Source organism: Oncorhynchus tshawytscha, linkage group LG08 (assembly GCF_018296145.1).
Source record: "Oncorhynchus tshawytscha isolate Ot180627B linkage group LG08, Otsh_v2.0, whole genome shotgun sequence".
Lineage (NCBI taxonomy): Eukaryota > Metazoa > Chordata > Actinopteri > Salmoniformes > Salmonidae > Oncorhynchus > Oncorhynchus tshawytscha.
This window is the reverse complement of record NC_056436.1, coordinates 72,810,830-72,823,565: the sequence shown is the minus strand read 5'-3', so window position 1 is coordinate 72,823,565 and position 12,736 is coordinate 72,810,830. Positions and strand designations below refer to the sequence as shown.

The 12,736-nt window shown below is 41.7% G+C and overlaps 2 protein-coding genes across 4 annotated transcripts in view; one reads left to right on the top strand and one right to left on the bottom strand.

Annotated features, from left to right (window-relative positions):
- Window positions 1-872: 872 nt before the first annotated feature.
- Window positions 873-6,058, bottom strand: mospd1 (motile sperm domain containing 1). 2 transcript variants are annotated; one of them, XM_024428837.2, is made up of 6 exons: window positions 5,940-6,058; window positions 2,659-3,200; window positions 2,454-2,529; window positions 1,973-2,205; window positions 1,554-1,715; window positions 873-1,230 (listed from the first exon to the last, which is right to left on the bottom strand). In XM_024428837.2, exons 2-6 carry the CDS (start codon window positions 2,810-2,812, stop codon window positions 1,199-1,201), a joined length of 657 nt encoding a protein of 218 aa, XP_024284605.1. In that variant the 5' UTR covers window positions 2,813-3,200; window positions 5,940-6,058; the 3' UTR covers window positions 873-1,198. The 2 variants fall into 2 exon arrangements, with proteins under 2 accessions (XP_024284605.1, XP_024284606.1); XM_024428838.2 differs by having other exon boundaries at window positions 2,659-3,231; window positions 5,940-6,047.
- Window positions 6,059-7,892: 1,834 nt separating this feature from the next.
- ints6l (integrator complex subunit 6 like) overlaps window positions 7,893-12,736 on the top strand; it is a 28,817-nt gene continuing 23,973 nt past the window's right edge. The window contains exons 1-2 of one of the 2 annotated variants that reach the window (XM_042325918.1): window positions 7,893-8,198; window positions 8,315-8,392. In XM_042325918.1, coding sequence (XP_042181852.1) covers window positions 8,088-8,198; window positions 8,315-8,392 — 189 coding nt within the window. In that variant the 5' untranslated portion in view covers window positions 7,893-8,087. The remainder of the gene's footprint in view (window positions 8,199-8,314; window positions 8,393-12,736) is intronic. The other variant, XM_042325919.1, reaches the window with a different exon arrangement.

The following is a 12,736-nucleotide window of genomic DNA, read 5'->3' as shown; positions in this document are numbered from 1 at the left end:
TTCTTCATGTGTTTGGCCTTGTAGCCATGTCCCAAGCTTCCAGTCACTTGTGGACCCCTCATCACTGGCTCACTAGTGCTGAGTAGGTGAACTAATCAGACTAGTATAAAGAGATTGCCTTACTATCTTGTGCTGATTCAAGACTTTTTATTAGGCATTTGATGGAATAACATTGACATTGTACAGCAAGTAAACGGATGTCTTTCATAGGAAGAGGACATTTCCTTTGGTCACATTTTAAACCTTTTTGTTTTGTATATTGCGTCTGGAAAAGTAACACTTCCATTCAGATAAGTATCCACACGTGCATGTAACTGCATTTAGTCAGATTCAGTCAATACTAGCTACAAAAGAGTACGTTTTATTCTAAGCAGACAATATTAAGATGTGGTTACAGGTGAAGACCATAAACGTTTAATGACAAAGCTGCAATATGTAACTTTTTAGATGACCTGACTAAATTCACATTGGAATGTGAGTTATAGCTGTCACTCACTGAAAGTCTGAAGCGGTAGATCTGTTCTATGTGTACTTTCTATGCTTCCCGGTAAGTTTGTCTTAATTTAGGTTTTGTACACCAGCTTCAAACAGCTGAAACAATATTTTGGGTTACTGAAAATATATTTCACAGCTGTTTTGACGGAACAATGATTCTCTACACTAAACACGTCTCTTCATTGTCACAAACAAATTAGGCAAACTATTTGAATTTCAGCAACCAGAAAATGGCAGAGCGATTTCTACATATTGCACTTATGTACATGAAATCACAACTTCAAATTGCCCTAATGTGTAACAGCAAATCACTAACTTAACAACTTCACCATTGTCTGTTACTTAATGGCCATGGAACTCCACACAGACACAGGATATGAAGTCAAACACAATTTAATGACCCACATGTTTTTATACAAACCCTTCCTCCAACGGCCGCAGACCCACACAATGCCCTCCTTCCAGAATGTTATTTCTGTGCCCGCTGCAGCAGAGGTCTCTTGCTTTGTATCAGTCAGTATTATGTTTTTATTTCAAAACAATTAGATGTATGTTTTTGGGACAGAGGAAGGGAGAATTGACCGGATACCCCTTCCCCCTCAACACTACCCTTTCAAGCATGTAGTTGCCTTGGGTGAGTGAATGTTCTCTTCTCTTTTGTATCCTCTTCTCCTCGTTCTCTCTTTCCAGCCCCCATAGCACTTCATGTACGCAGGATAACCATTGTAAGAAGACCTGTAACATAGATAAACAATCAATTCTCAGCAGGATTATGCTCCAGCAGTATCGCACACACAGAATGGATACAACAAGAGTAATCAATGCAAACCCCATAGTCTAGTTTAGGGTACTGCTTTTGACCAGGGCTTATAGGCCTCTGGTCAAAAGTAGTGCACTATATAGGGAATAGGGTACCATTTGGGACGTAGAAGACAACGTGTGTGGGCTGAGTGACTCCCATGAAGTATTATCAATTCATATCCATTGAAATTGGTGATAGAATAAAACTAAGAGCATGCAATTGTTCATCAAGGGTTTGCTCTCTCCCCCTGGCTCACCTAGAACGTAAGCAGCTACAAGTTTCTTGGTAACACTTAAGTGGAGGTAGACAGGCACGGTGGATTCTTGCTCCCCCAGGGTGGGCAGCATGAGGGCAGCCATACACACCAACCCCAACAGCACCGTCAGCAGGCTTGGGCCCCCAGACTGAGAGCGGCTCTCTGTACAACACACACACCATAACAATCCACTGCTCTCACTTGATCACTCCCATATTGTATTGGTGTCTAGCACCACCTAGTGTCAGGACAATATACATGCAATGCCTCCATTTCAGTTAGTTCACCTAAACAACAAATGTAGCCTGCATAATGTTGGCTAATATATTTTTGGTCTCAGGGTACATAACACACTTAATAGGTATTGATAGCTAAGTTTGGGGGAGATATCCCTTTTCAGCGGCGAGTCATACTCCTACCTGTCTGGAAGGTGGTCTGCTCAAAGAAGACGCTGTCTGCTAGCTGTTCCCTCATCTGTCGCTCCTCCTCCTGGGGCCGGGGGCTGGGGGGCTCCTGGGCAGCCGAGGGCCTCAGAGTGGCCGTCACTTCCTTCCGGCCCAGGGCCTTCCTCTGGCTCTGCTCAGACACCTGCAGCCGGAACTTATCAGACACCCCATAGTGACAGGCCCGGACATCTTTGTGTCGAATCACTCTGAGAACAGACAGACACACAGAGGAAAATACAAGGTGAACGATAAGAATATTTGACTGGAATGACTGCATTTTTTAAGCAGAAGCTTGCTTCCAATTAAATCATTCTCTATTATTGCTTGCTATTTCATAAGTTGCACTCAGGCTTGCAGGGGCACATCATGAATATCATGTCCTTCATTAATATGCCTTAAAGGTGGGTAACTGATGGTCCTAGTTACGACATGTAATAGTAAGCTTATTACTCACATGTCAACACAGCACTGTGGTTTGACGGCTCCGGTGGCATCCACCACGGTATACTTGTTGGGCGCTGTGCATAGCACTGACAGAGAAAATAAACTGAATGAGTAGTGTATACAGTATCAATGTGGTTCTCTTGCATCCTTAATTGATGGTTAAAATGGTTCTTATATCAATACCTAATTATCTTGAAACCCAATGTTTTATTTACCTTTGAACTTGAGGGCGAACTCATAGGGGTTGTAGAGGGTGAGAACCTGCTTGTGGGAGGTCTGCTCGTCCGCGTAGAAGACAAGCTCTGTGGGGAACACGAACACGGGAAGGCTTCCTTCCACTAGCTCAGGCTGTCCACTCTGCTGCTGCATTGGCTCCAGCTGAGCTCACTCCCCAGTCCCTTTCTCTCGTCCTATATGTCTGGCAGGGCCCTCTCTCTGGAAGCTCTGAAGAGGTGTCTGGCAGGGCCCTCTCTCTGGAAGCTCTGAAGAGGTGTCTGGCAGGGCCCTCTCTCTGGAAGTTCTGCAGGTGTGTCTGGCAGGGCCCTCTCTCTGGAAGCTCTGAAGAGGTGTCCGGCAGGGCCCTCTCTCTGGAAGCTCTGCAGATGTGCCTGTCAGGGCCCTCTCTCTGGAAGCTCTGAAGAGGTGTCTGTCGGGGCCCGCTCTCTGGAAGCTCTGCAGGTTTGTAACCTCCCCTCACGTGCAGATGGCCCTTCCCACTCACCCTCAGCTTCTTAGCAGGATAACGTAACGCTGCACCCTGGTAAACAACAACAGTCTCAGTGGTGAGACTTCATTCCAACCAAGTACACCACAGATTAATGACTAATTGTGTATAGTTATAAAGTAACATCAACACTATGAAATAACACACATGAAATCATGTAGTAACCAAAAAAAATAATCAAAATATATTTTATATTTGAGACCCTTCAAAGTAGCTACCCTTTGCCTTGATGCCAGCTTTGTACACTCTTGGCATTCTATCAACCAGCTTCATGTGGAATGCTTTTCCAACAGTCTTGAAGGAGTTCCCACATATGCTGAGCACTTGTTGGCTGCTTTTCCTTCACTCTGTGGTCCAAGTCATCCCAAACCATCTCAACTGGTTTGAGGTCGGGTGATTGTGGAGGCCAGGTCATCTGATGCAGCACTCCATCACTCTCCTTCTTGATCAAATAGCCCTTACACAGCCTGGAGGTGTGTTGGGTCATTGGCCTGTTGAAAAACTAAATTATACTTCCACTAAGCGCAAACCAGATGGGATGGCATATAGCTGCAGAATGCTGTGGGAGCCATCCTGGTTAAGTGTGCCTTGAATTCTAAATAAATCAGACAGTGTCACCTTCAAATGACAGATTTCCACCGGTATAATGTCCATTTCTCGTGTTTCTTGGCCCAAGCAAGTCTCTTCTTCTTATTGGTGTCCTTTAGTAGTGGTATCTTTGCAGCAATTCGACCATAAAGCCTTATTCACGCAGTCTCCTCTGAATAGTTGATGTTGAGATGTGCCTGTTACTTGAACTCTGTGAAGTATTTATTTGGGCTGCAATCTAAGGTGCAGTTAACTCTAATGAACTTATCCTCTGCAGCAGAGGTAGCGCTGGGTCTTCCTTTCCTGTGGCGGACCTCATGAGAGCCAGTTTCATCATAGCGCTTGATGGTTTTTGCGACTGCACTTGAAACTTTCAAAGTTCTTGAAATGTTCTGCATTGACTGACCTTCATGTCTTAAAGTAATGATGGACTGTTGTTTCTCTTTGCTTATTTGAGATGTTCTTGCCATAATATGGACTTGGTCTTTTACCAAACAGGGCTATCTTCTGTATACCACCCCTAAAACCCCTATTATTTCGCCACTATGGCCTATTTATTGCCTTACCTCCCTAATTCTTACTACATTTGCACACACTGTATATAGACATTTCTATTGTGTTATTGACTGTACATTTGTTTATCCCATGTGTAACTCTGTGTTGTTTGTGTTACATTGCTTTGCTTTATCTTGGCCGGATCGCAGTTGTAAATGAGAAGGTGAAATAAAAAAATGTAATACAAAAAAATAATACCTTTATCACAACACAACTGATTGGCTCAAATGTATTAAGAAGGAAATACATTCCACAAATGAACTTTTAACAGGGTACACCTGTTAATTGAAATATATTCCAGGTGACTACCTCATGAAGCTGGTTGAAGGAATGCCAAGAGTGTGCAAAGCTGTCATCAAGACAAAGGGTGGCTACTTTGAAGAATCTCAAATATAAAATATTTTTTTGATTTGTTTAACACTTTTTTGGTTACTACATGATTCCACATGTGTTATTTCATAGTTGTGATGTCTTCACTATTATTCAGCAATTCAGAAAATAGTAAAAATAAAGAAAATCCCTGGAATAAGTAGGTGTGTGCAAACATTTGACTGGTACTGTATATGATGATGGTAAATATTTATAATCCATATTTCATCCCTTCATTAACTTTTCATGTGACATGATAAGGGAGACTGTATTAATTTAGAGTTGGAGGTTATTCCATTGTACCAATGCCAGGACCTGTGTACAATACAATGGGAAAACATCAAGATTAAAGCATTTGTGGTGTGGTCACAAATGTATTTTCATTTTATTTTAAATGGAAAGAACCTGTAAATATTGGTCAGACTTTATGTAAATAGTATCTTAATAATAGCCTATTGATGGGGTGGGTGTTGGGGGTTGACACAGTAGCCTAAAATCTGCAGTAGGCCCATATAATTTCTCTTTCAATAACATAGCTAGTTAAAGTCTGCCTCAACATGGCTAATCACGTGGACATGTTTTGTTATCTTGGAGAATTTCAGAACTGGACGAAACCCATTCCTGTGTGAAATTGTTTCGCAATAGTTTTGTTAACTTTGAATAACGCACCAGAGGACAAAATATCGACTAAGTGATTAATTAAATTATTAACACTGAAAACTGTACTGTAGCTAGGCAGTTTTGTTCCAAAATATGTTACGGTAATCTTAGCTAGTTCACTAGTTACTTTACAAATCCAAAGGTAACGTTACATACGACATTATACGATCTAGCTAATTAGCTGAGACTAAATATATTGCACCCCAGTCAATCCATGCAAGTGACGTGTTGCTGATTAATGCCAAATAATGTTTGGCTTGCTAACTAGTTACACGGATTTCATAACAATAACAAGCTAGTTAGCTATCAACATAACAAAGTGGTTAGGTAACTTAGCTAGCTGAGTGATTGGGGGGTGAACGCTTTCCAACTTGACTGTACACCAGATGTTAATATAGCTAACGTTACGTACACCATGATCTGCCAAATAACGTCGTTAGCCATCAAAACAAAGACGCATTAACGTTAGCTAGCAAGCGAACCTCACTGGCAACCGTAGCTATTTTGGTGACAGGCTAGCTGACACAAGCAATGTCATTCCAAAAATGGCATCTGAATCTGAATAATTCATAGGAATTGTTGCAAATAGTAGTGTTTTACCTTATTGTCGTCAAATTGTGGGGGTATTGTTTTGCGGAGCCCACCCTGTTTTCTGTCGTTCTTTTCTTTGTCAATACTGCAGGTCACGCTGTGAATTCTGGGATATCGGAGGGAGAAGGAATTCCGCCAGAGTAGATTCATTACGTCATCAGTGTTCCTACGGTGACATTATAATATGGAGTATGGACAGACTCTACTTACCTGCTGTTAAAGCCACTTTAAATAAAATGTGTCAACTGGGCAAGACTTGATTCCTTGTCAAGCACTATTTTTCTTGATTGAGTTAGTTCATTGCATTCTTTTGTTGCATGCTGTCATGTGGCTGGACCACATGTTCTACTTAGAGCCCCAGAGCAGGCCTTGATTCAGTTAGCTCTTGACAAAGTCTGAAAGCATACTCAGTACTGGTGCAATTATAATATGAATACTACGAATAATGGTATCTTAAAGTCACATGTTATTTGCTTTAATAACAACCTTTTTATATATATATATATATATATATATATATATATATATATATATATATATTGGTTATTACACTCTAGACCACTTGTGCAGTGCACAAATGATTCTGAACAGGTGACAGGCCCATGCACCTGTCAATGTGCCTGCATTGATATGTAAATGTTGATTAAATAATAGTTAGGCAAAATAATAAATAGTAGGCAAGTGGTAGCCTGGTAATACCACCTTTAACATGTTCTGCTCTACTGTATTATACACGTTTTATAGGCCAAGGTTGAAAACATTCAACATTTGTGTTCAAGAATATAGAGTCAACAAATGTCAACATTTTTATTAATTGAGACCTATTGAAACACCAGGCTTGCATAATGCATAAACTGTTCATAAACTCTGTAGCCCATAAAGCTATGTTTGTGTGTTGTGTCATCAGTGATTATTATGCAAGATTGCTCACTTCCTGTAACCGATAAAAGGATCTATCGTAAATCTGCATGTAAATGTACTGACAGCTATCACAGCAGTTTCTTTTACTGCCTGCTACGTTAAGGACAGCAAGTCGACAACCCTCCCTCTCCGTCATATTCAGCCAAGTACACTAGTCTCTAGTTAAGACAGCCACAAAGTCAAAATTGGCAACGACAAAATAAGCTTATTAGCAGTGTGGTAAGGTTAGGTAAATCGAATTGCAAGAAGATAAATGGTAGAAATGGGCGGGGTTTAGCCATAATTATGACTTTGTGGTTGTGTTAACTAGTGACGACCCAAACAGGCAGAAGGGCGGTCGTTGCATATGTCCCTGACCAAAAAAAACTAAAAGGGTTTTGGTAAACAGTGTGGCTCCTACTGTCTTTAAAACGTGTTCTACAGAAATTACACAACGATTCCCAAGTAGCAGAAACATAAAATAAGGAGCCATGATGAGGCAGCAGCAGAACATTCACCTTCGTGCAAGCACGCATTCGCACTGGAGCTTTTACATTTTGCAATATGGCGCTTCGAGGTGCTGCTTGCACAGAGGAGATTTAACATGGAGGGGAATGTGAGGGAAGGCACGATTATTATCAAAATCGTACGGTGATGCGACTCTCTCGCACCCTCCCCCAAGACAGCAAAACGGGAACAAGGGGTCGTCGTCCTTTATGTTCAACTATCCCATACCACTAATTAATACTCGCAAATTATGAGGTCATATTGCTTTTTTAGTATGTTGTATGTATGTGAAGTCATTACAACGTTATACTATGCAGAATAGAGTGGCCATATCATCAATATTTGTATTAATGTATCTTCTTGCAACAGTACATGTATCCCCTCTCTGAATGATCCTCTGCTTAGCAGAACAAGAACCGAGAAACCATCTCGACCTCATTATTACATATTTATGCACGGCAGGGAGTGGCCACTGTGGTCAGGCTCAACCAATACGGTCGCAGCGGTGAAAGGAAGGCGTTTCACTCTGTTCGGAAGATAACTTCTCTAACAGCGCTAACCCAGCAGTGCTTAGGAAAGACAGATAGAGTCAGGCAGCGGCAAGGGGTGGCTGTACGACCCTCTTTTGGGGGGGGTCTGATTATTACAAAAAAATATACACACATATATGCATGCCCCGGCCGCAAGATAGGTCATATGACGATAATAGGTATTTTAGAAAGCATATAGCTATATATCTATACATTTAAGATGCCTATTTTACTTTTCCTGATAGACACGTCCGCTTCTATGAATCAGCGCACTTATTTGGGTACGACGTATCTGGACATTGCTAAAGGCGCGGTTGAGATCTTTATGAAGGTAAAGAATAATTTTACCCCAATTTTTTTCAGCTTACTATTTGCCTTGATAGTGTTGAGGGTCCCTTTGACATATTCAGTCGAAATTAACATGTATTGTTTCGTTTTCTTTAACAGCTGCGTGCCCGAGACCCGGCTAGTAGAGGCGACAGGTACATGCTAGTTACATTCGATGATCCACCATACGGAGTTAAGGTAAATAAATACTGTTAAATTGTTTTATATGTGATTAAGGCGCGGATATTTTGCTGGCAGTGAGACTTTACTGTCCCTCTGGTTTGTAGCTGCGGGTTGGGCGGCCTCCCGGTGGCGAAAACGGCACATTTTTGTCAAAAATATCCGCAGACCGGTGCAGCGCTGCCTCTGAACATGGCGGACATTTTGCTTTTGTGTTGGGAGAGCTCTCGGGCGCTGAGATGGAGGCGGAGAGATATATTATCTATCGTGACGTCTCTATTTCTGTGGGCTAACTCATCCTGGATTGGTCAACTGGCCTGCACCTCTTCACGAGTCCTCCTGTTGCATTCGTTCTGTGGCTGAACTCTATGCACTCGCATTGGCCAATGTGGACTGGGCGACTCAAACTTATTTGATTTGATAAAACCTCCTTTATCATAGAACATGATAATGTTCACACGACACTCAATATTTCCACCTAAATCTGAGTTTACACCGTAAGGTGCCCATTCTGTAGTTTACACTATCATAACTGCATAATGATCAAATGCCCTTATAAAGTGTCAACATCATAACCTCCCCTAGTCTGTATACACACCATCATCATTAAAATGGTTAATGTGAAGGTTAAAGGTTAGGATAGGGAGGTCTCAAGGATCAGGATAGAGATGACCATTTCCCAATGCCCCCACCCTCAGCCTTGCACTCGTAGTATAAACAGGGTCCCTTTTCTTATAAAAATAAAACATCCTAACCCATGCCAATAATTAAGCAACAGGCAGAGGCAGCAGGTAGTAATGTTTACATAATCAAATCAAATTTTAACAAATCAAATTTCATGTAATAATGTGGCATAGGCACATAAGCACATATGACTCCTTATGGGTAGTTATAGACTTCTTTCTGCCACCACCGTGCAAGCAGTACCGGTGCACTAAGTCTGGAACCAACAGGACCCTGAACAGCTTCTACCCCCATAAGACTACTAAATAGTTAGTAAAAATTGTTGACCAATAGCTACCCGGACTATCTGCATTGACTCTTTTTGCACTAACTCTTTTTGACTCATCACATATGCTGCTGTTACTACTGTTTGTTATCTATCTTGTTGCCTAGTTACTTTATCTCTACCTATATGTACATATCTACCTCAATTACCTCGTACCCCTGCACATCGACTTGGCGCTGGTACCCCGTGTATATAACCAAGTTATCGTTACTCATTGTGTATTTATTATTACTTTTATTATGACATGTTTTACCTTTTCTATTATTTCTCTATTTTTTTCTCTCTGCAATTTGGGAACGGCCCGTATATTTCACTGTTAGTTTACACATGTTGTTTATAAGGCATGTGACAAATACAATTTGATTTGTTTTGATATCCAATTCAACTCTGCCCTAAAGCAGGAAAAGATGGAGTGAAATATGTTCTCAATTTTAGTGTATGTGAGTGGCAGCTAACACCAACGCTCTCAAACATGGGAATAATATTTCAATGACAAGTTCTCTCAGTTTACAAAACAATTAGATGTGACTGTTCCAATGAACCCATATGAATCATGCAGTCACTGCAGCAGCTAGCTTTATCATTGGGATGTCAGTGTAACATTACACCAGACTTAGGAACATGAATAAGCAGTTGGGGCTAACTTGCTGTCAAGTATCTGACAGAATTTTTACATTTTAGTCTTTTAGCAGACACTCTTATCCAGAGTGACTTACAGTTAGTGCATTCATCTTAAGATAACCATGTATTAATCCTATATGAATTCACTGTCACATGTCTATTCATGCACTCTTGTTGGGGATGGGCACACATTTTGTATAATAGTCAAATGAGTAGTGCTGAAGTGCATTGCATGTAGCCTATGTTATAATGAATGTGTAAAGGCCAAGTGTATGAAACTGCATTGTTGCTTCTTTCATGTGCAACGTTGCCGATATGCAGAAGGTGTGCCTGCATCAGTGTATGCTGCTGTAGTTTTGTGGTTTGACAGTGACAGTACTGTAGAGTGGCTTATTCCCTGGCACTTCATTAGCTTTGTCTCTCTGGCAGGTGGCCAGACATCCTCCCAGGGCTTTTCTACACCCCCCTCCCTCCAATGCATACACATATCGCCTCCTCCTTCTCCAGGTCTTCTTCCTCTCCATCCAAGGATAGGTGGTGGTTCATTAGCTATTCCATTTCACATTCCTTGGTGTCAGAGCTTGTTCAGGTTCTGTTTCTGTATTAAATTACCAGATAGGCCTATAAAGCCTAATTGTCTTCAGAATTTTCCTTGAGGGCATTTTTCCTGATTTGTTGCATATTAATGGATTATTATCAAGGGACTTTTGATGAAACTATTCAAAAGCAGAAGTGCTAAGCGTTCTGGGAAATAACTAGCTAACTGCATGTCTACTGAATTTTTTTCTAGGCACTTTGGAGAGAAAGCTCCTCCCTGTGTTAGGTTTTGACAACCAGACGAACAGATTTTGCCCAACAATAACCCAGCCTGTAATGTCTTGCCTACATTGCCTGGTGCGAGATGGAATCTGACTACTGAACTTCTGCACTTCTACTGAGCAGTGTGGCTGTTTAGCCCTGTTTTATTATTCATAAGCTATTCAGCCACCAATAAGAGAGGAGTTCCATGGAGACGCTGCTGGATAAAGACAATGCTGCCTTTTCCTCCTCCCCCTGAGTTCACTTGTTGTCCCGTTCCTGGACCGTCGAGAGGAAGGTCATTCTTCTCTTCCTCTTCCTCCTCCTACCCCAGCGCTGACATGACTTTTCTCACTTGGATTTATTTTCTCTTTCACACTCCTTTCCTCTCTAGCATGACATGTTATTAGGCAGGAGATGTGTACTGTGTGTACGCTATGCATGCTGAAGCAGTTCATCCACGTTCTGTCATAAAGAGCACATGTTCAACTTCATAAAAAAACGTGACAGGGTTGACCGTAAAAGGGTTGACAATTTCATCTTAAATCAGCTATAAATCCCCTTGTTACAGGAGGAATGGAGTCTTGTTGTCTTGTTGTGTTCGACAAGGAGTGGCAATTGAGTTCATTGTTAAAACATTTCTAGCCGGTCTATCTATGGGTAACAGGGTTGACGTGTTATACTCAACCCACTCAGTTTTCCATCACAAAATGGCCAAAAAATGTACCTGCTTTTACACTATGATTTGACTATTAGATGTTCAATGTTTCTTTTGAAAAAACATTTTGTAAAAGGAATAGTTTCACCACATTAAAATGAGAGTTCACTTCATGTAATAAGGACAGACGCAAATGAATCACTAATCACATGAAATAGATATAATGTTCAGGAAAGACTTTGTCAAAGCAACAAGATAACTAGGGCTATATAATGATAGTTAAAACCTTTGGAAATGTTAGGGTTAAGTGGGTTACAATTTTCCTGGAAGTCACAGAAGGTGCATGGGGGGACATGTCAATATGCTGAATTTTGGCATTTTAGCAAGTTGTTATTCATATTTAAAAAATCTGATTAATTGAATTATCCATGTGGTCTATATTACAGGCCACTTCATTTAATATAACAGGCTTTTAAAATTAAATAACAAAGGGATGCAAAAGGCTTTTTGTCTTTTCGTGAAATGACTCCAAATGTTTAACATTGTGTTATAATCATTCAGGCTTGTGTTTACACATGTCTGACCGGTACATCCAGGGCTGTCATTCACATGTCTGACCGGTACATCCAGGGCTGTCATTCACATGTCTGACCGGTACATCCAGGGCTGTCATTCACATGTCTGACCGGTACATCCAGGGCTGTCATTCACATGTCTGACCGGTACATCCAGGGCTGTCATTCACATGTCTGACCGGTACATCCAGGGCTGTCATTCACATGTCTGACCGGTACATCCAGGGCTGTCATTCACATGTCTGACCGGTACATCCAGGGCTGTCATTCACATGTCTGACCGGTACATCCAGGGCTGTCATTCACATGCCTGACCGGTACATCCAGGGCTGTCATTCACATGCCTGACCGGTACATCCAGGGCTGTCATTCACATGTCTGACCGGTACATCCAGGGCTGTCATTCACATGTCTGACCGGTACATCCAGGGCTGTCATTCACATGCCTGGGCGGTACATCCAGGGCTGTCATTCACATGCCTGACCGGTACATCCAGGGCTGTCATTCACATGCCTGACCGGTACATCCAGGGCTGTCATTCACATGCCTGACTGGTACATCCAGGGCTGTCATTCACATGCCTGACCGGTACATCCAGGGCTGTCATTCACATGCCTGACCGGTACATCCAGGGCTGTCATTCACATAGCTGACCGGTACATCCAGGGCTGTCATTCACATGTCTGACTGGTACATCCAG

Excerpts from the sequence above, each read along its gene's own strand:
- mospd1 (XM_024428837.2), bottom strand. The coding sequence starts at position 2,812 with ATGCAGCAGCAGAGTGGACAGCCTGAGCTAGTGGAAGGAAGCCTTCCC. Across the intron at positions 2,206-2,453 it reads CCACAGTGCTGTGTTGACAT|AGTGATTCGACACAAAGATG; the intron begins GTGAGTAATAAG and ends GTCTGTTCTCAG. Across the intron at positions 1,231-1,553 it reads TGTAGCTGCTTACGTTCTAG|GTCTTCTTACAATGGTTATC; the intron begins GTGAGCCAGGGG and ends TCTATGTTACAG.